This window comes from Orbicella faveolata, unplaced genomic scaffold (assembly GCF_042242905.1).
Source record: "Orbicella faveolata isolate gen_17 unplaced genomic scaffold, um_ofav_v1 contig_26, whole genome shotgun sequence".
NCBI lineage: Eukaryota > Metazoa > Cnidaria > Anthozoa > Scleractinia > Merulinidae > Orbicella > Orbicella faveolata.
This window is the reverse complement of record NW_028301554.1, coordinates 2,501,079-2,522,714: the sequence shown is the minus strand read 5'-3', so window position 1 is coordinate 2,522,714 and position 21,636 is coordinate 2,501,079. Positions and strand designations below refer to the sequence as shown.

The window sequence follows — 21,636 nt, the reverse complement described above, 5'->3', positions numbered from 1 at the left end:
TAGGCTAAAAGAGGTTCTCAATGTACAATGGGTCTAGAAGGCAAATCTTGGCTTAGATTCTTAATCAACATGTTTATTTTTAAATACAGGCGTTTTTGCTGTATTGCAGATTACATACTTACACTCATTAGATCGTAGTTGGTCTCCCCAAGTCGTGTTTTGTGTAACTTGGCAATCATTTTTATGAGTGGTATGTATTTGTGATTGACATTTCCTTTAAGTTTTCCCATGAGGTTGGTGAGAACTGTGACTTGCACGGGTTTTTTTACGTCTATATCCTCTCTAAACAATGCAAGTAAGTCAACAATCAGTTTCTCTTGATAACCATGCTTGCAACTGTTATGCAGCATCTCCTCCCAGCTCAGCACATCTCTTTGCTGCATCCTTGTTACGACTGTTTTCTCCAAATTCCTCTTCTCTGAAGTTATTGTATGCAGTTTTTCCTTTAACTCAGTCTGTGTTGCATAATCAAGGCGAAAACCTCTTTTTCCTACTCTTCCTTCTCCCTTCTGTGTCAGTTTTGCTCGAGACCTTTTCTTGTGTAGATCCAGCAGATAATGCTGAAGGTTGTAACAGTTATCACAAGTGAATGGGTGATTGATGTTTCCGCTAGGTTTACCAGAACATGGAGGGTCTAAACTCTTGATTGCTGCTTTGACTTGGATGCTTTTTCCATCATAATTAACTTTCCTGTTAACTGTTACATATGCTGCCCTGCTTGATCTACTCTCAGTCAACTTTGCGGCTTCCTCTGCATGTATCTCTTTCCATCCTGCCCATGTTAAACATTTTTCATGTCCAACCTTGTGGAAGCACTGGAACTTTCCTTTACTCCTTTCTCGTTGAAACAATGTTTTGGCTGTCATCCGTCTTATACCAGAACTGTCTTTGTAGGATTCCACTATTTCTTGATTTTCGAAGAAGCCAAGACAATGTGCAACCTTACTTGTAGTGTTGGACTCATTCAGTTTTAGGGCCTGGAAAATAGTTCTCTGTTGTGTTTGGCGAACATCCCTATTGACGTTCGATTCCACCATTGTGACTGTTGCAGAAGAGCCACTGAAGTATGCTAATGCCGACTGGTGCAGACGGAGCTTATGGTGTATCATGGCCTGCGAGATTCCATCTAGATCTTTACCTCCACAACTAGACACTTTTGAGAAAACACCTTGTCTGGTACATCTTTCTTGGTAGAGAGGGCACACCACACATTGTATAGAGAATCTGGTTCGATTCCTAATGGAGCTGTAGCATGTACCAGTGAACTGTGGCAGGACATCACTAGGGAAAGTTAAGCTGCTAAAATCTTTTGCTGCAGCGTTGCACACCTGAACTGGTGGGAAGGCCTTGATCAGGAATGCCCTCAGACAGTTGTTTGAGTGGCTGGTTGAGTAACCAGATGACTGGTAAATCGCCATCCTTTCTTCACTGTTTACTCGTGGCAGTGGTTTAGGAACGGAAAAAGACAAGTACTGTTTAAAATTCTGGCAATCTAACTCTTGAGGCTTTAGATCCTTGACATTTGCATTGTTCCACTGTCTACTTGACAGCATTACCTTGTTACAAAACATATCCTCAGCACTAGCAATAGTACATGTGTGTTTTAGTGTTACTTCATCTGCCTGATCCATATCATCTGAATCAAGGTCGCCATCACATTTCATTTTCATTGCATTCAGGTCCCACCAAGTTTGCTCTTTCTCAGTGTCAATTGTTACACCTTCAATATCTTCACTGACGGCTTTGCTGTTGACATTCCTTTCTTTTTCATCTTCTCTTCCTATCTTGTCTTCTTTGTTTCCACCAGTTTGCTCTATCTCAGTGTCAATTGTTACACCTACAATATCGTCACTGACCGCTCCACCATGGACATTCCTTTGTTCTTCATCTTCTACTCCTATCTTCTCTTCTTTGTTTCCACCAGTTTGCTCTATCGCAGTGTCAGTCATGACACCTTCAATATCTTCACTAACTGCTCCACCGTTGACATTCCTTATATTTGCATCTTCTCTTCCTATTTTGTCTCCTTTGTATCCACCAGTTTGCTCTTTCTCAGTGTCAATTGTTACATGTTCAATATCTACACTGACTGCTACACCACCAGCATTCCTTTCATTTTCATCTTCTACTCCTGTCTTCTCTTCTTTGTTTCCACCAGTTTGCTCTATCTCAGTGTCAGTCATGGCACCTTCAGTATCTTCACTAACTGCTCCACCGTTGACATTCCTTATATTTGCATCTTCTCTGCCTATTTTGTCTTCTTTGTATCCACCAGTTTGCTCTTTCTCTGTGTCGATTGTTACATCTTCAATATCTTCACTGACTCCTCCACCACGAGCATTCCTTTCATTTTCATCTTCTACTCCTAACTTCTCTTCTTTGTTTCCACCAGTTTGCTCTATCTCAGTGTCAGTCATTACACCTTCAATATCTCCACTGACTGCTCCACCATGGGCATTCCTTTCATTTGCATCTTCTCTTCTTCTCTCTCTACCTTTGACATTCTTGTTATTTGTCATTTGCATCTTCTCTTCCTTTTCTTTGTTTCCACCAGTTTGCTCTATCTCAGTGCCAATAATTACACCTTTAATATAGTCACTGACTGCACCACCATGGACATTCCTTTCTTCTTCATCTTCTACTCCTAACATCTCTTCTTTGTTTCCACCAGTTTGCTCTTTCTCAGTGTCAATTGTTACACCTTTAGTATCTTCACTGACTGCTCCACCACAAGCATTCCTTTCATTTGCATCTTCTACTCCTAACTTCTCTTCTTTGTTTCCACCAGTTTGCTCTTTCTCAGTGTCAATTGTTACACCTTTAGTATCTTCACTGACTGTTCCACCATGGGCATTCCTTTCATTTGCATCTTCTCTTCTTATCTTGTCTTTTTTGTTTTCACCAGTTTGCTCAATCTCAATGTCAGTCATTACACCTTCAATATCTTCACTGACTGCTCCACTGTTGACATTCCTTTCATTTTCATCTTCTCTTCCTATCTTGTTTTCTTTGTTTCCACCAGTTTGGTCTATCTCAGAGTCAGTCACTACACCTTCAATATCTTCACTGACTGCTTCACTGTTGACATTCCTTTCATTTTCATCTTCTCTTCCTATCTTGTCTTCTTTATTTCCACCAGTTTTCTCTACCTCAGTGTCAATTGTTACACCTTCAATATCTTCACTGACCACTCCACTGTTGACATTCCTTTCATTTTCACCTTCTCTGCTATCATTTTTAATTTCACATTTCATTTCTGTTGAATTGCGGTCTCTTGCTGATTGTGCAGCATTACTACCTGGTCGCACCCCTCTTTTCTGCAGCCCTCTTATTTGTTTCTTCGATTTAAGATTAACTGTCATGAACTCTGGGATCTTTCCAAAGATATTGCGGCCTATTATCTCAAAAAAAATTCTTTTATTGGATGCAGTGTCTGAAACCTTGAAGTAGTCGATGGCTTCTCTGAAAAGGTTGTCTTTAGAAATGTACCAGGATTTGTCTGTCTCCTCATAACTGCTGCACAACCACTCGGTTAGGGCTTCTAGAGAAAATTGGTTTTCTGTTTCTTTACCTAGAAAAAAAAATTGATCAGTTTTTTTAAGGTATCAGTTTATTAAAACCAAATTTGAGTTGTGAGTTTCTTATTCAACTTAACCAACAATAATCAATACCAACAGTAGTGGTTTATTGTGCAGTGAGTACAACATGTGTGGAAGTCAGCATTGGTTCTGCTAAGAGCATGATGAGGTTAAGTGACAAAATGAGCAAATGAATTTACCCCAGTATAATGAAAAAAATTAATTTTGCAACCAAATATTACTTTAACTTGTCCTTCAAAAAAATAACATTTTCTTAGATGCTAGTAGTTTATTTTGGTACACATTTGAATATTACCTCCTCCAAAGACAGGACCCTTTACCAGTGCTAAGGACATGACATCACATTTGAAGTCTGCTAGGTTATGAGCAGATGTAATCTGTAAGGAAATTGAAGTAGAATGAATTCAAAGGGCAGTTTTTTCCCTTACTTAAAATAGATCACTATTGTGTGGTAAAACAATTATGGTCTTTAGATTTGCTCTACAACATGATTTTGAAATTGTTGTCACAGATATTAGAAGAGAATTACACTGCTTATTTTGTCCTGAGTGAATGCTCAGTTACTATGTCCCTTCCTTGGGGAATTTCTCAAGTCATCACTCAGAGGTCTATGGCCAGTCATGGCTGGGTACCCACAGTGGCTATTTGGTTATTGACCTACCAGTGTGTCCTGATAAAACAGTCTCTGGTTCCGGGGTGGAATCTCTGTTAGGGTATACAGTTTTAATTGAAGTTGCTCAACACTTGTATGGCTTGGTAGACACATTTTTATTGTATACTGGGTATGAAACACTATAAATGTCATCCTATTAATAAACAAAAACAAACTGTATGTAAGCTAAGGAACCCATTTAGCAGTACCCTGTTATAATAGTACAGTGGATACCTCTTTGCTGGTTTATCACAATATGGGAACTAATTTGTTGTTCAAACAGCCTGTTGTCCTGCTGAAAAACTTTACAGGATCTTTTAGGATCTTACAACTATTATAACTTTTTAACACTTGCTTAAGATCCTTAAAGATAATGTTCTTGACCAGATCTTTGAGGATCTTGGTTAAGATGCTCGAGGATCCTTGAAAGATTCTCACTTGTGTGGCCCTGTGAACCTGCATGCTTGCCCACCGCATTGCGAATCTGGCACAATTTGTTTTTTTCCTCAATCACTACATGAACACATATAAAATAACCTCAGACTCAAGATACATCTGAGAAATGTACACTGTAGTTCCAGGGAATAATTATACTGAATAAACCAATGCTAGCTAAGCATTCCATTGAATGTACAACAATTTTTTTTGACATTATCCAGGGTTTTATCCTGGCCAATGTATCCCTGCCTTCATGGGATTTATTTAATCATTTACATGAAATGACTGAAAAGAAAAAGTAGATGGGAAGGTGAAATATGTTACCAGCTGGTTGCAGGTTAAAGCCGTTATGAGCCCAGAAAAAAATAATATATAGAAAAAATGTACACTTAATTGGCCACTCCCCATTGGGGCTTTTCAGGACCAATATGTAAACAATCAATGATAAATAAATATTGAAATAAACATAACTAGGTTGAGAATCCCAGCTGGTGGGAGTCATACCAGTTGGCTATAATTTACAAGTGTAGCCGAGAATTGAACTCGGAGCCACCGAGAACAACATCAGCTAGTGGTCAGAGCAGGATTTGAACCCGGGACCTACGGATTTCAATTCCAGTGCTCTAACCACGCAGCCAGACTGCCTCCACAAACATGAAAAAGACTGTTTGACTTGTACACTTACTTATCGACAGGATGAGAATCATCTTCAGAAAATGAATCTAATACAGGAGAATCAAAGTCTAGTGTGCTCCCATATGTGTCAGATGGAGGTAATCTCTTGCATTTCTTTCTGCTTACATGGGCTTTAGCCTATGACCAGATACAAATTAAATTAATTATGCTTTACATCACATGTCAAGCATGGTAACTTATGCACAACACTTTTTTTCAGAGAAGAATTGGAAAATGTGACTGCAAAAGGAAACAATGTGACCAAGATTATTCAGACTTAAAATATCAAATCTGCAGAATACTATCAATAAATTACGGCCTTCCTCGAGTTTTTTCATAACTATCGAAAGTTTACCCTTAATTTTCCACCAATGTCTTCAAAACATAAGGTGTTTCCTTGGTTGCTAAAATAATTAAGTGTTGGTTAATTCACTCTGAAGCACGTAAAAAAAACCCTCCTCTTGAATAAGTAACAGTGGTACGGAATGTCATTTTCTAAATAAACCCCTGGAGAAGAAGGTATTTGAGCATTTACAAAAACAATGCCTTCATGATAGTTTGCTGACATGATAATTTACCTTTCCATTTTTATGGTTTGAGGGTATACAACTTGCTGGGGACTTGTTTCTTTTCCTCAACTTTTTTGAAGATTTGGGTAGGAATATATAGCTTGGCTCTGGTTTACGGAAAAATTTTCTGTATGCCACCAAATCAGTAGGATATTGCTGTAAACAGACAAAGAAAATTAAGCAAATGACCACTAAAAGATTCAGATACAAATATAGTAGATAGCTTATACTTATGGTGTAGAAATTGAAGTTAGTCAGTGTGCAAGAGACAACATTTGGTTAATTTGTTACAAGTTCCTTTTAAGCATAGAATTACTTTGTCTATATTTTTCTCAGTAAGGGTTTTATCCTTAAACTTTATGACCTAATTATATATTGTGTCATTGGCTATTCACAGAAAACAACTGTGAAGAAATAACTAACAAGTAAATGAAATAATCAGATGGGCAGAAAATCACTCTTTTCTTGCCCACCCCATGAGACTTCAACTAAGGGTGGCATCAGAAATATAAAAGCTACATTTCTTGCATCAGAACAATATGGGCATGCCACAAATTAATTAAAATTTTAAAAGTATCAAGATAATTGTTATAAAGGTGTTTTTGTTTAGACTGTCTTGTTTTTGTGGCATAAAACTGACTTCAGTCAACAATTCAGTTGGTAGAGCAAGTGGAAGAATTACAGTGGTCATGGGTTGCCTTGGAATTCAATTCAATCCTGAAATTTTTTTAAGCTGCTTTGTTTCTGCAGCTTACAAAGTAGCATACATAAATAAATTGAGATGATATTTCATGAAATGATGTTTCATCACTTTTACCCGAAAGTGTGCTCTCCTGACTCTTTACAAGAAAGATTTAAATCATCTGCATTGATGTAGTAGTTTTAAACCAAAAGACTCACTTTATGAGCTACATGTATTATAATTGGAGGGCTAGATTTTGAGTAAAAAATGGTGAAGTTCTTTCAATGAAAGCCTACACATACAGCAATGTATATATTAATGGCAGATATATGTGAAACTGGCTTGACTTTTTTTTTCCTTTATACTATATATGACTTCATTGCAAGGTTTTGTTACACCAGGTATTATTAGACCTCATTAACCAAGACCTGGGTCCTTGGCGATCAGATAATTAAGTGACAACGAAAAGTTACTTGCCCAGGAGGAAAATCTACTAGTCCCGGACAAACGGACGGCACTTTTTTCAAGCCCTGTGATAAATAGTGTGTGTTTTTGGGACCATTCATACACTAAATGATATCAATAATTTCTGGGACAAGTTTAGTGTTAATTATTGATTGATCATTAATTGACTAGCCTAAATCAGTGCAGCATGTCCAGTTCCTATTTTTTCCCCTTATTTTTTGAGCAGTTTCCTATTTCTTCTATTTTGTTGAAGTGAAACCTCCTATTTTTCCTTTTTTTGGCCAAGCATGTGTTACAAAATTAAAAATAGATTTAAGCCTTACTGGGTGTTTCAGATGTACATGTCGACTTATAATTAAACAATCGGTGTCATGACTTTGATGATATAAAATTAATCAACAAAACTGTTAGTGACAGTAATTCATTCTTTGTTCTCTGTTGCTTACTGGATTTCTTTCCATAAGTTAGACTTACTGTTTGAAACATATTTTTGCAATGATTTTCTTCTGCACCTCTTTTATCTGCTACATTTATTAATGTAGTTCAGGTGACTTGTGTTAGAGTCAACAGATAATAACATTGTACATTAAACCATGGAAAATATATTAGTTATCCATACATGTCCTTATGCCAAACTGTTGCATCACTGACTAAAGTGGCAGACTGACATAGCTGATGGGTTGCAGGGAAACTATCTTAGTCCATCAAAATAGCATTGATTTTCCTATTTTTTCAAAGAAAGTTCCTAATTTTCCTATTTTTTGCAATAACAAGTTTCCGATTTTCCTATGTTTCTGAACAACCATGCTGCTGAAATACACTGTCAGTGTCAAAATTAAACTTATGCTATTGATTGATTTAATTGACTGATTGAGAGTGCTTGATTGATTGATTGATTGAATTGTTTATACTCCTTGGTCATTTTCATTGATAACATTAGCATTGTCTGGGACCATACAAATGGTTTTAACATAGCACATGAATTAATAACCAGTGCAGTACAATACAAGCTCTCCTGTGACCTGTATATTACATATTAAATTGTTATATAGCTGGCTTTTTTCCCACTTCATTACGCCCATTCATTGGCTAGTTAATGTTCACATGAAATATAACAATGAAACAGCTGTTTTCCGCCAAATGCCATGAGCGGGCAATATTGCAAAAACCATGACATCAAACAGGAAGCAGTTTACTGTTACCCGCGCAATGTTGACTGCTGTTGCATATCACTTGGCAATAAAGTGATTATTTGTTTTCTGTCGATTTGATCCATTTGTTTTGCTATACTGTAAATCTTCGCACTAGTGCCCCCCTCGAATAAGCGCCCCCTTTGAACAAGTGCCCTCTCGAATAAGCGCCCCTCCTATAGGCCAAAATTTACAATAAGTGCCCCCCTTCAAATGAGCGCCCCTTCCCCTGCCCCCATTTTGTGGACAACTAATACAAAGGATGTATACAGCAGTTTTCGTTGTGTAGTAATAGATTTGTGCATTGTTTCAGTTTGTGAACCGGTAAGTGAAAAAAAAAATTTCAAGTACCAATGGTGCCGCAATTTAAAGTTTAGGATCAGCTTTTTATGTTGACATACAGTTTATATTGTTGTTTACGCACAGATGATTTTTTAAAAAATGATCATGTCAGGCCGTGATTTGGGAAAAATTAAATAAGCACCCCTCTCCCCCCCCCCCCCTTCTTCTCCTAAATTTGAAATAAGCACCCCAGGCGCTAATTCGAGGATTTACGGTATAAGAAATCACTTGATGAATCGAAACTCAATGTTTCCTTCGACTTTGTCTCGGGAAACATTGAAATTCTTGGGAAACAAAATTCACTCTCCCCCAAGGGGCCAGTCACTAACATAACTGTTAATAATAATTATAATATTGTTTTGACGGTCCCACTGGTAATAATACAAATAATAACAACAACAACAACAATATTTAAACAGGGTGCATTCATCACATCAGTGTTTTCCAAATTGGTGCAGCTGTCTTCCAATATTACACCACAAAAATATGGATTAGATTTACAAAAAACCTAGATAAAAACAAGAGTGAATTCCTCATTTCTCAAACCCCCAATGACTCAAACCAAAAGTTGTTTCCCTAGTACATGTAACTCCACTGTATACCTTTCATTTCGGTACAGTTTGCATTTACTATTATCATTATTATCTTTAAGAGTACTATTATCATTGTTGTTTTCATTTTTATTCTCATTAATTATTATAAATTTAAGAAATCGAATGTGGTTTATCGTGGTCTGCGCTCTTATCAACAACGATAACGTCATCACAGTGATCAAAATGTTGTGGACTCAAGAGGCGCAGCCAAGTGAGTCCACAACAAATCAATGTCAAAAAAAATGTTTTTTTTCAGAGTGCAAGCTGAAGAAGGCATTGCGTGACAACAGCAAATTACCTAATCAGATTGTGAGATTAATAGCAGTCGTGGTAAAATGATACATGTCCTCCTTGTATGTACATTTTGTAATTAGGTTGGGTAATTCAGTATCAACTGCAATAGAGTTTCAATTAATTATATGTCATGGTATTAGATATATTTTTAGTACTAAGGCCGGTATAATATGCAGTCCTTTACACCTACATGTACACATATGAACAGCTATGTGACTTTATAGAGACATACCTTTTTATGGCAACCAGATGGACAACATAACAATTTGCAATAAGCACAAAACAACACATTGCAGCACAAACTGTTTTCTGGGAAGCAACATTTCAAACTCAAAGTAACAGTAATTTACTACTTCATTTCATAGAGGCCAGAAACTTTCTGGGAACTGACTGGTCTGCTAGTTTTGTCCCTTATCAAGAACAGTCACTCATGGGAAGGTACTGATCACTTGGTAGTGGCAACTTCTAATCATTTGTGCCGATTATAAGGCTGCTTCTGACATTTTGTCGAGTTCAACATGTGAACTTCAAAGTAACAGTATACATTTTTATCACGGAAAGTGATAGGGAAACTTACTGGTCACTTGGTGGTAGAAGTTTCATAAGTCAGTTTCGCCAATCAAAAAGCTACTAGAGACATTTTGTCTTCACCAACTGAACTTCAAAGTAATGGCATACATCTTCATCATGAAAAGTGATACAGGAACTTACTGGTCACTTGGTGGCAGTAATTTCTAATCATTTCTGCCAATTAAAAAGCTACTTATGATATTTTGTCTTCACCAAGTGAACTTTAAAGTAACGGTATACATCTTTACCATGGAACGTGATACGGGAACTTAGTGGTCACTTAGTGGTAGTAATTTCATAAGTCAGTTTCACCAATCAAAAAGCTACTTGAAACACTTTATCTTCACCAAGTGACCTTCAAAGTAACGGTATACATCTTTATCATGAAAAGTGATACGGGAACTTACTGGTCACTTGGTGGTAGTAATTTCTCATAATCATTTGGTGCCAATCAAAAAACTGCTTGAGACATTTTGTCTTCACCAAGTCAACTTTAAAGTAACGGTATACATCTTTACCATGGAAAGTGATACGGGAACTTACTGGTCACTTGGTGGTAGTAATTTCTCATAATCATTTGGTGCCAATCAAAAAACTGCTTGAGACATTTTGTCTTCACCAAGTCAACTTTAAAGTAACGGTATACATCTTTACCATGGAAAGTGATATGGGAACTTACTGGTCACTTGGTGGTAGTAATTTCTCATAATCATTTGCTGCCAATCAAAAAACTGCTTGAGACATTTTGTCTTCACCAAGTCAACTTTAAAGTAACGGTATACATCTTTATCATGAAAAGTGATATGGGAACTTACCGGTCACTTGGTGGTAGTAATTTCTCATAATCATTTGGTGCCAATCAAAAAACTGCTTGAGACATTTTGTCTTCACCAAGTCAACTTTAAAGTAACGGTATACATCTTTACCATGGAAAGTGATACGGGAACTTACTGGTCACTTGGTGGTAGTAATTTCTCATAATCATTTGGTGCCAATCAAAAAACTGCTTGAGACATTTTGTCTTCACCAAGTCAACTTTAAAGTAACGGTATACATCTTTACCATGGAAAGTGATACGGGAACTTACTGGTCACTTGGTGGTAGTAATTTCTCATAATCATTTGGTGCCAATCAAAAAACTGCTTGAGACATTTTGTCTTCACCAAGTCAACTTTAAAGTAACGGTATACATCTTTACCATGGAAAGTGATACGGGAACTTACTGGTCACTTGGTGGTAGTAATTTCTCATAATCATTTGCTGCCAATCAAAAAACTGCTTGAGACATTTTGTCTTCACCAAGTCAACTTTAAAGTAACGGTATACATCTTTACCATGGAAAGTGATACGGGAACTTACTGGTCACTTGGTGGTAGTAATTTCTCATAATCATTTGGTGCCAATCAAAAAACTGCTTGAGACATTTTGTCTTCACCAAGTCAACTTTAAAGTAACGGTATACATCTTTACCATGGAAAGTGATACGGGAACTTACTGGTCACTTGGTGGTAGTAATTTCTCATAATCATTTGGTGCCAATCAAAAAACTGCTTGAGACATTTTGTCTTCACCAAGTGAACTTTAAAGTAACGGTATACATCTTTACCATGGAAAGTGATATGGGAACTTACTGGTCACTTGGTGGTAGTAATTTCTCATAATCATTTGCTGCCAATCAAAAAACTGCTTGAGACATTTTGTCTTCACCAAGTGAACTTTAAAGTAACGGTATACATCTTTACCATGGAAAGTGATACGGGAACTTACTGGTCACTTGGTGGTAGTAATTTCTCATAATCATTTGCTGCCAATCAAAAAACTGCTTGAGACATTTTGTCTTCACCAAGTCAACTTTAAAGTAACGGTATAGATCTTTAGCATGAAAAGTGATATGGGAACTTACCGGTCACTTGGTGGTAGTAATTTCTCATAATCATTTGGTGCCAATCAAAACACTGCTTGAGACATTTTGTCTTCACCAAGTGAACTTTAAAGTAACGGTATACATCTTTACCATGGAAAGTGATACGGGAACTTACTGGTCACTTGGTGGTAGTAATTTCTCATAATCATTTGGTGCCAATCAAAAAACTGCTTGAGACATTTTGTCTTCACCAAGTCAACTTTAAAGTAACGGTATACATCTTTACCATGGAAAGTGATACGGGAACTTACTGGTCACTTGGTGGTAGTAATTTCTCATAATCATTTGGTGCCAATCAAAAAACTGCTTGAGACATTTTGTCTTCACCAAGTCAACTTTAAAGTAACGGTATACATCTTTACCATGGAAAGTGATACGGGAACTTACTGGTCACTTGGTGGTAGTAATTTCTCATAATCATTTGGTGCCAATCAAAAAACTGCTTGAGACATTTTGTCTTCACCAAGTCAACTTTAAAGTAACGGTATACATCTTTACCATGGAAAGTGATACGGGAACTTACTGGTCACTTGGTGGTAGTAATTTCTCATAATCATTTGGTGCCAATCAAAAAACCACTTGAGACATTTTGTCTTCACCAAGTGAACTTTAAAGTAACGGTATACATCTTTACCATGGAAAGTGATACGGGAACTTACTGGTCACTTGGTGGTAGTAATTTCTCATAATCATTTGGTGCCAATCAAAAAACTGCTTGAGACATTTTGTCTTCACCAAGTCAACTTTAAAGTAACGGTATACATCTTTACCATGGAAAGTGATACGGGAACTTACTGGTCACTTGGTGGTAGTAAAATCTCATAATCATTTGGTGCCAATCAAAAAACTGCTTGAGACATTTTGTCTTCACCAAGTGAACTTTAAAGTAACAGTATACATCTTTACCATGGAAAGTGATACGGGAACTTACTGGTCACTTGGTGGTAGTAATTTCTCATAATCATTTGCTGCCAATCAAAAAACTGCTTGAGACATTTTGTCTTCACCAAGTCAACTTTAAAGTAACGGTATACATCTTTACCATGGAAAGTGATACGGGAACTTACTGGTCACTTGGTGGTAGTAATTTCTCATAATCATTTGCTGCCAATCAAAAAACTGCTTGAGACATTTTGTCTTCACCAAGTCAACTTTAAAGTAACGGTATACATCTTTACCATGGAAAGTGATACGGGAACTTACTGGTCACTTGGTGGTAGTAATTTCTCATAATCATTTGGTGCCAATCAAAAAACTGCTTGAGACATTTTGTCTTCACCAAGTCAACTTTAAAGTAACGGTATACATCTTTACCATGGAAAGTGATACGGGAACTTACTGGTCACTTGGTGGTAGTAATTTCTCATAATCATTTGCTGCCAATCAAAAAACTGCCTGAGACATTTTGTCTTCACCAAGTCAACTTTAAAGTAACGGTATACATCTTTACCATGGAAAGTGATACGGGAACTTACTGGTCACTTGGTGGTAGTAATTTCTCATAATCATTTGCTGCCAATCAAAAAACTGCTTGAGACATTTTGTCTTCACCAAGTCAACTTTAAAGTAACGGTATACATCTTTACCATGGAAAGTGATACGGGAACTTACTGGTCACTTGGTGGTAGTAATTTCTCATAATCATTTGCTGCCAATCAAAAAACTGCTTGAGACATTTTGTCTTCACCAAGTCAACTTTAAAGTAACAGTATACATCTTTACCATGGAAAGTGATACGGGAACTTACTGGTCACTTGGTGGTAGTAATTTCTCATAATCATTTGCTGCCAATCAAAAAACTGCTTGAGACATTTTGTCTTCACCAAGTCAACTTTAAAGTAACGGTATACATCTTTACCATGGAAAGTGATACGGGAACTTACTGGTCACTTGGTGGTAGTAATTTCTCATAATCATTTGCTGCCAATCAAAAAACTGCTTGAGACATTTTGTCTTCACCAAGTCAACTTTAAAGTAACGGTATACATCTTTACCATGGAAAGTGATACGGGAACTTACTGGTCACTTGGTGGTAGTAATTTCTCATAATCATTTGGTGCCAATCAAAAAACTGCTTGAGACATTTTGTCTTCACCAAGTCAACTTTAAAGTAACGGTATACATCTTTACCATGGAAAGTGATACGGGAACTTACTGGTCACTTGGTGGTAGTAATTTCTCATAATCATTTGCTGCCAATCAAAAAACTGCTTGAGACATTTTGTCTTCACCAAGTCAACTTTAAAGTAACGGTATACATCTTTACCATGGAAAGTGATACGGGAACTTACTGGTCACTTGGTGGTAGTAATTTCTCATAATCATTTGGTGCCAATCAAAAAACTGCTTGAGACATTTTGTCTTCACCAAGTCAACTTTAAAGTAACGGTATACATCTTTACCATGGAAAGTGATACGGGAACTTACTGGTCACTTGGTGGTAGTAATTTCTCATAATCATTTGGTGCCAATCAAAAAACTGCTTGAGACATTTTGTCTTCACCAAGTCAACTTTAAAGTAACGGTATACATCTTTACCATGGAAAGTGATACGGGAACTTACTGGTCACTTGGTGGTAGTAATTTCTCATAATCATTTGGTGCCAATCAAAAAACTGCTTGAGACATTTTGTCTTCACCAAGTCAACTTTAAAGTAACGGTATACATCTTTACCATGGAAAGTGATACGGGAACTTACTGGTCACTTGGTGGTAGTAATTTCTCATAATCATTTGGTGCCAATCAAAAAACCACTTGAGACATTTTGTCTTCACCAAGTGAACTTTAAAGTAACGGTATACATCTTTACCATGGAAAGTGATACGGGAACTTACTGGTCACTTGGTGGTAGTAATTTCTCATAATCATTTGGTGCCAATCAAAAAACTGCTTGAGACATTTTGTCTTCACCAAGTCAACTTTAAAGTAACGGTATACATCTTTACCATGGAAAGTGATACGGGAACTTACTGGTCACTTGGTGGTAGTAAAATCTCATAATCATTTGGTGCCAATCAAAAAACTGCTTGAGACATTTTGTCTTCACCAAGTCAACTTTAAAGTAACAGTATACATCTTTACCATGGAAAGTGATACGGGAACTTACTGGTCACTTGGTGGTAGTAATTTCTCATAATCATTTGGTGCCAATCAAAAAACTGCTTGAGACATTTTGTCTTCACCAAGTCAACTTTAAAGTAACGGTATACATCTTTACCATGGAAAGTGATACGGGAACTTACTGGTCACTTGGTGGTAGTGATTTCTCATAATCATTTGGTGCCAATCAAAAAACCACTTGAGACATTTTGTCTTCACCAAGTGAACTTTAAAGTAACGGTATACATCTTTACCATGGAAAGTGATACGGGAACTTACTGGTCACTTGGTGGTAGTAATTTCTCATAATCATTTGGTGCCAATCAAAAAACTGCTTGAGACATTTTGTCTTCACCAAGTCAACTTTAAAGTAACGGTATACATCTTTACCATGGAAAGTGATACGGGAACTTACTGGTCACTTGGTGGTAGTAAAATCTCATAATCATTTGGTGCCAATCAAAAAACTGCTTGAGACATTTTGTCTTCACCAAGTCAACTTTAAAGTAACAGTATACATCTTTACCATGGAAAGTGATACGGGAACTTACTGGTCACTTGGTGGTAGTAATTTCTCATAATCATTTGCTGCCAATCAAAAAACTGCTTGAGACATTTTGTCTTCACCAAGTCAACTTTAAAGTAACGGTATACATCTTTACCATGGAAAGTGATACGGGAACTTACTGGTCACTTGGTGGTAGTAATTTCTCATAATCATTTGGTGCCAATCAAAAAACTGCTTGAGACATTTTGTCTTCACCAAGTCAACTTTAAAGTAACGGTATACATCTTTACCATGGAAAGTGATACGGGAACTTACTGGTCACTTGGTGGTAGTAATTTCTCATAATCATTTGGTGCCAATCAAAAAACTGCTTGAGACATTTTGTCTTCACCAAGTCAACTTTAAAGTAACGGTATACATCTTTACCATGGAAAGTGATACGGGAACTTACTGGTCACTTGGTGGTAGTGATTTCTCATAATCATTTGGTGCCAATCAAAAAACCACTTGAGACATTTTGTCTTCACCAAGTGAACTTTAAAGTAACGGTATACATCTTTACCATGGAAAGTGATACGGGAACTTACTGGTCACTTGGTGGTAGTAATTTCTCATAATCATTTGGTGCCAATCAAAAAACTGCTTGAGACATTTTGTCTTCACCAAGTCAACTTTAAAGTAACGGTATACATCTTTACCATGGAAAGTGATACGGGAACTTACTGGTCACTTGGTGGTAGTAAAATCTCATAATCATTTGGTGCCAATCAAAAAACTGCTTGAGACATTTTGTCTTCACCAAGTCAACTTTAAAGTAACAGTATACATCTTTACCATGGAAAGTGATACGGGAACTTACTGGTCACTTGGTGGTAGTAATTTCTCATAATCATTTGCTGCCAATCAAAAAACTGCTTGAGACATTTTGTCTTCACCAAGTCAACTTTAAAGTAACGGTATACATCTTTACCATGGAAAGTGATACGGGAACTTACTGGTCACTTGGTGGTAGTAATTTCTCATAATCATTTGGTGCCAATCAAAAAACTGCTTGAGACATTTTGTCTTCACCAAGTCAACTTTAAAGTAACGGTATACATCTTTACCATGGAAAGTGATACGGGAACTTACTGGTCACTTGGTGGTAGTAATTTCTCATAATCATTTGGTGCCAATCAAAAAACTGTTTGAGACATTTTGTCTTCACCAAGTCAACTTTAAAGTAACGGTATACATCTTTACCATGGAAAGTGATACGGGAACTTACTGGTCACTTGGTGGTAGTAATTTCTCATAATCATTTGCTGCCAATCAAAAAACTGCTTGAGACATTTTGTCTTCACCAAGTCAACTTTAAAGTAACGGTATACATCTTTACCATGGAAAGTGATACGGGAACTTACTGGTCACTTGGTGGTAGTAATTTCTCATAATCATTTGGTGCCAATCAAAAAACTGCTTGAGACATTTTGTCTTCACCAAGTGAACTTTAAAGTAACGGTATACATCTTTACCATGGAAAGTGATACGGGAACTTACTGGTCACTTGGTGGTAGTAATTTCTCATAATCATTTGGTGCCAATCAAAAAACTGCTTGAGACATTTTGTCTTCACCAAGTCAACTTTAAAGTAACGGTATACATCTTTACCATGGAAAGTGATACGGGAACTTACTGGTCACTTGGTGGTAGTAATTTCTCATAATCATTTGGTGCCAATCAAAAAACCACTTGAGACATTTTGTCTTCACCAAGTCAACTTTAAAGTAACGGTATACATCTTTACCATGGAAAGTGATACGGGAACTTACTGGTCACTTGGTGGTAGTAATTTCTCATAATCATTTGCTGCCAATCAAAAAACTGCTTGAGACATTTTGTCTTCACCAAGTCAACTTTAAAGTAACGGTATACATCTTTACCATGGAAAGTGATACGGGAACTTACTGGTCACTTGGTGGTAGTAATTTCTCAAAATCGTTTGCTGCCAATCAAAAAACTGCTTGAGACATTTTGTCTTCACCAAGTCAACTTTAAAGTAACGGTATACATCTTTATCATGGAAAGTGATACGGGAACTTACTGGTCACTTGGTGGTAGTAATTTCTAATCGTTTTTGCCAATGAAAAAGCTACTTATGATATTTCGTCTTCACCAAGTGAACTTCAAAGTAACGGTATACATCTTGATCATGAATAGTGATACGGGAACTTGCTGGTCACTTGGTGGTAGTAATTTCTCATAATCATAGGGTGCCAATCAAAAAACCACTTGAGACATTTTGTCTTCACCAAGTGAACTTTAAAGTAACGGTATACATCTTTATCATGAAAAGTGATATGGGAACTTACTGGTCACTTGGTGGTAGTAATTTCTCATAATCATTCGGTGCCAATGAAAAAGCTACTTGTGATATTTTGTCTTTAATTTCATAAGTCAGTTTCGTTAATCAAAAAGCTACTTGAGACATTTTGTCTTCACCAAGTGAACTTCAAAGTAACGGTATACATCTTTATCATGAAAAGTGATACGGGAACTTACTGGTCACTTGGTGGTAGGAATTTCAGATCATTGGTACCAATCAAAGAGCTGCTTGAGACATTTTGTTTTCACCATGAGAAATTACAAGCGGTAATGGTATACATCGTAATCATGACAAGTGATACGGGAACTTACTGGTCACTTGGTGGTAGTAAGCTTTTGTAATAATTTTTGCTTATTAAAAAGGTGCTTTTGTGTTCATCATGTGAATCTCTCTTATTTTAAGTTACGGTTATCATCTTTGTCATGAATACTTGACATGAAAAGTGACATTATCCAGGAAATGCACTGACCAAAAGATCACAACAGTAGTCTTATCTCAAATTTTTATTGTGCTACTCACCTTGGAAAACATGATTCAGAACCATCCCCTAGGATTTGGGCCTGTGATTGAGGCAAAATATAATATGAGGTATTATTATTATTATTATTATTATTATTATTATTATTATTATTATTTCTGAATTTTTACCCTATACATGTAAGATGCAAGTTCCTTTTTATTATCATTATCAGTATCATTATCATTACCATTACCATTACCATTATCATTATCATTATCATTATCATTATCATTATCATTATTATTATTATTAATATTATTATTATGTCAGCATTAGTCAAGGTACAGAGAAAATTTAATACTCGGACTTTCGTAGGAAAACCCCAGCCATTGCCTTTTTGTCTTGTACGATGATTCTGTTTTAGTTTAGTGCGTGAACTTGCAGTTTAATGGTCACCCTCTTCTAAGCGGTCATTTCTTCTGAGAGGCCAGTTCCAGGTCCTAAAATGTTCACGTTATCAGTTTATGGTCAATGTGACCAGTAATATCTGTCATTGATAATTTCACTTTTCAAGAGCGGACGGTGAATTTACAGAAGTTGTCCACGTTCTTGCGTGATTGACATCTTGTGGTCATCAAATAATTTTGGATTTTAAAATGGCGGAGACGTTGACCAAATTGAAAATTGGTTGCAATAAGACTTTTCATAATTTTCAGCAAAGCCGAACGAATTTATTCAGCCTAGTTCGGATGGGTCCTATTGAAGTAAATGTTCCTGACTACTGAGTACGAAAATTCGAATTGGGGTTTTGTTCACTTTCCGTACCATCGTCGAAACTGGGTCTCCATTTCCGGTAACAACTCAGGGATGCAAAATACATTGTCCACCAAAACCAAATGTGCGAAAAAACGCGCATTAACAAACGGAAACCCGTGAGAAAAAATAATGACGATTTTTGAGTTTAACATGATTACCTTCAGCTCTTTTCTGGCATGTGACAAGGCATGCCCTGATGTATTTTCCCTTCTAAATCGCAAAGTACAGTTATTAGATCCGTAAAAACCATAACTTCCACAAAGGCACAAATAAGCCCGAATAAAGATATAACACATATGAGAAGAATCCTGCCTGGCCGTTGTTAGATCAGAATTGTTTCTTGAATTGGCACCGTGCCTTTAGATCAGTCGAAGTAGAGTGGGACAGTAGAGTGTTGGTTAACACCTATTCCCGGGCAACGTTTCGGCTATACCAAAAGGCAATAACAGGGAATCAGCTTTCGGTTCTATAAAGAACACAATCGGACAGTAAAGAAACTGATGGAACAATACTTTCTTACGCCGGGGAAAAAATAATCAACAATCATTACACTATCTCGTTTTGTCAGAAAAGGCAGATGTGTTTCCATAGTCTGCATAGTTCATGTTCGCATTGAAAGTACCAGTACCAGGATTTGATTTTACTCAGTGGTCGTGACAGAAATTGCACTTGGAAGTAAGATCACAGTAGATAAAGAGACAACTTCGAAAGCCCTTCCAAGTTCGAAAACATTTTAGACCCTTTTGTGGTCTTGCCTTTGACCAGCTCAATGAAGCTATACTTTCGGCAGTTCGGGTGCGTTTGAAATACAATAATTGCGAATACGGTTTGAAAAACAGTGCCGGCTTTTCCCGCGGACTTTGCTTAACGTTGGCAATATTAAATATAATAATTTATAGGCTCATTTATTTACAACTCGAAGTAGTTCTTACCTCAACCTCAGGCAGCAAACGCTCCAACAACGGGTCGGCAAATCCTGACCGCGCTTCCCACCGTTGGACACAAAGTATACACTAAACATAGGGGAACGATCAGAACGATGTTAATTACAAAATATTTTGACGCTGCAGCCTCGTGCAAAAAATTGCAAAATGTGAACAGACTCTACGTACCGAGAAACGTAATTTCCAGATGACCAGATGTATCTAGGCAGAATATGACAGCTATGATAATTTTCCGCGACCAGATCAACGGATACAACTCAACGTGGGAAAGGGAGCGTCAAAGGATAAGAACAACGATCTAATTTCACTAAAAATGACAGCAGAACAGACCACTATTGTTTGCAGGTAAGTAAAATTTTAATAAACAACTAATTCTCATTTTTCAAACAAAAAAAGGTTCTCTACGCAGTCAGAGGATCAAGTTGCACACCTCAGTTCACAGTAATCGCGTTTCCAGCCAGAATTAATTTACAACATTTACAAGATGGATATTTAAGCTTTACTTGATTTTTTACTGGTAAACATTGTGTGTGTGCGAGCGCCGCTCAAGATAACAGAAAGATAACAGAGGTAAAAGTTCGATTTTACCATGTGATCAGGCATGGTTTAAGTCGGTAATCGAGGTCGAGATGACAGATACATCCGCTTGCGGTCGCATATTATTTCACATCCCGTGGTGTCCAGATTGCGTCGGTCTCATTCTATCACGTTTTCCGGCAACATTTGTTTTCAATTTACGTACGAGTCATGGCAAAACACAAAGACATTGGTTAATCCTTGTTTGCCAAATCCGGACCAATCACTCGGACAATATTCAAACGTGCATCTAGATATTTTGAAGTTATCTTTCCACCATTCTACGAAATTTCCGTGTAAGGCCCTCTACACGACCCCGGGTGGTTTTTCCTCCGGTTGAATCGCCGCGGCGGGCAACCCTTTTACAGTCAAATTTTTATCAGCGTTTACATGAAAGCAGTAGTCAAGCCGGGTCAGCCCCCCTTGCCGGGTAACCCTTGTCGAGACTCGGGTTGACCCGGCGAGAAGGGTTGAAATTTCGTCAATTCTTAGATGTAAACAGTGGCCTAAAAGCTCATGGTTGGAACTTTCAGTCAAATAACCATTTGTTTCACTTTTCTTTGGGTTCCATCAGGACCTACCACCATCCGTTATACCTGTTATACTTTCAATTTTTTTGTTGTTTGTTTGTTTGTCATCTTTCTAGCCCATGTTTTCAGTTTTTGATCTGTATAAAGGCTGGCCCGGGTCAGGCTCGACGTTCCCTGGGTACCAGAGGTTTTTACTCGCGCGAGGCAAACGAAAATACTTCGCTTCGCTTGGGCTGCCGGAGGCCGTAGCCACGATCGGCGAAGTCGCGAGGAAAAGCCCGGAAAACCTCTGATACAGAACGGTTTCATTCACTGTTCTCGTTGAACTTTGATCAATTTTATTA

General features: G+C 37.3%; 1 protein-coding gene across 1 annotated transcript in view; it reads right to left on the bottom strand.

The window, feature by feature from the left end:
* LOC149107627 (uncharacterized) overlaps positions 1-21,636 on the bottom strand; it is a 25,209-nt gene extending 3,573 nt beyond the window's left edge. The window contains exons 1-8 of the mRNA XM_089296113.1: positions 20,355-21,636; positions 20,175-20,255; positions 18,486-18,526; positions 5,943-6,089; positions 5,375-5,502; positions 4,261-4,405; positions 3,895-3,976; positions 123-3,571 (exon numbers count right to left, since the gene is read on the bottom strand). Of these exons, the coding sequence (XP_089152239.1) occupies positions 123-3,571; positions 3,895-3,976; positions 4,261-4,405; positions 5,375-5,502; positions 5,943-6,089; positions 18,486-18,497 (3,963 nt within the window). The 5' untranslated portion in view covers positions 18,498-18,526; positions 20,175-20,255; positions 20,355-21,636. The remainder of the gene's footprint in view (positions 1-122; positions 3,572-3,894; positions 3,977-4,260; positions 4,406-5,374; positions 5,503-5,942; positions 6,090-18,485; positions 18,527-20,174; positions 20,256-20,354) is intronic.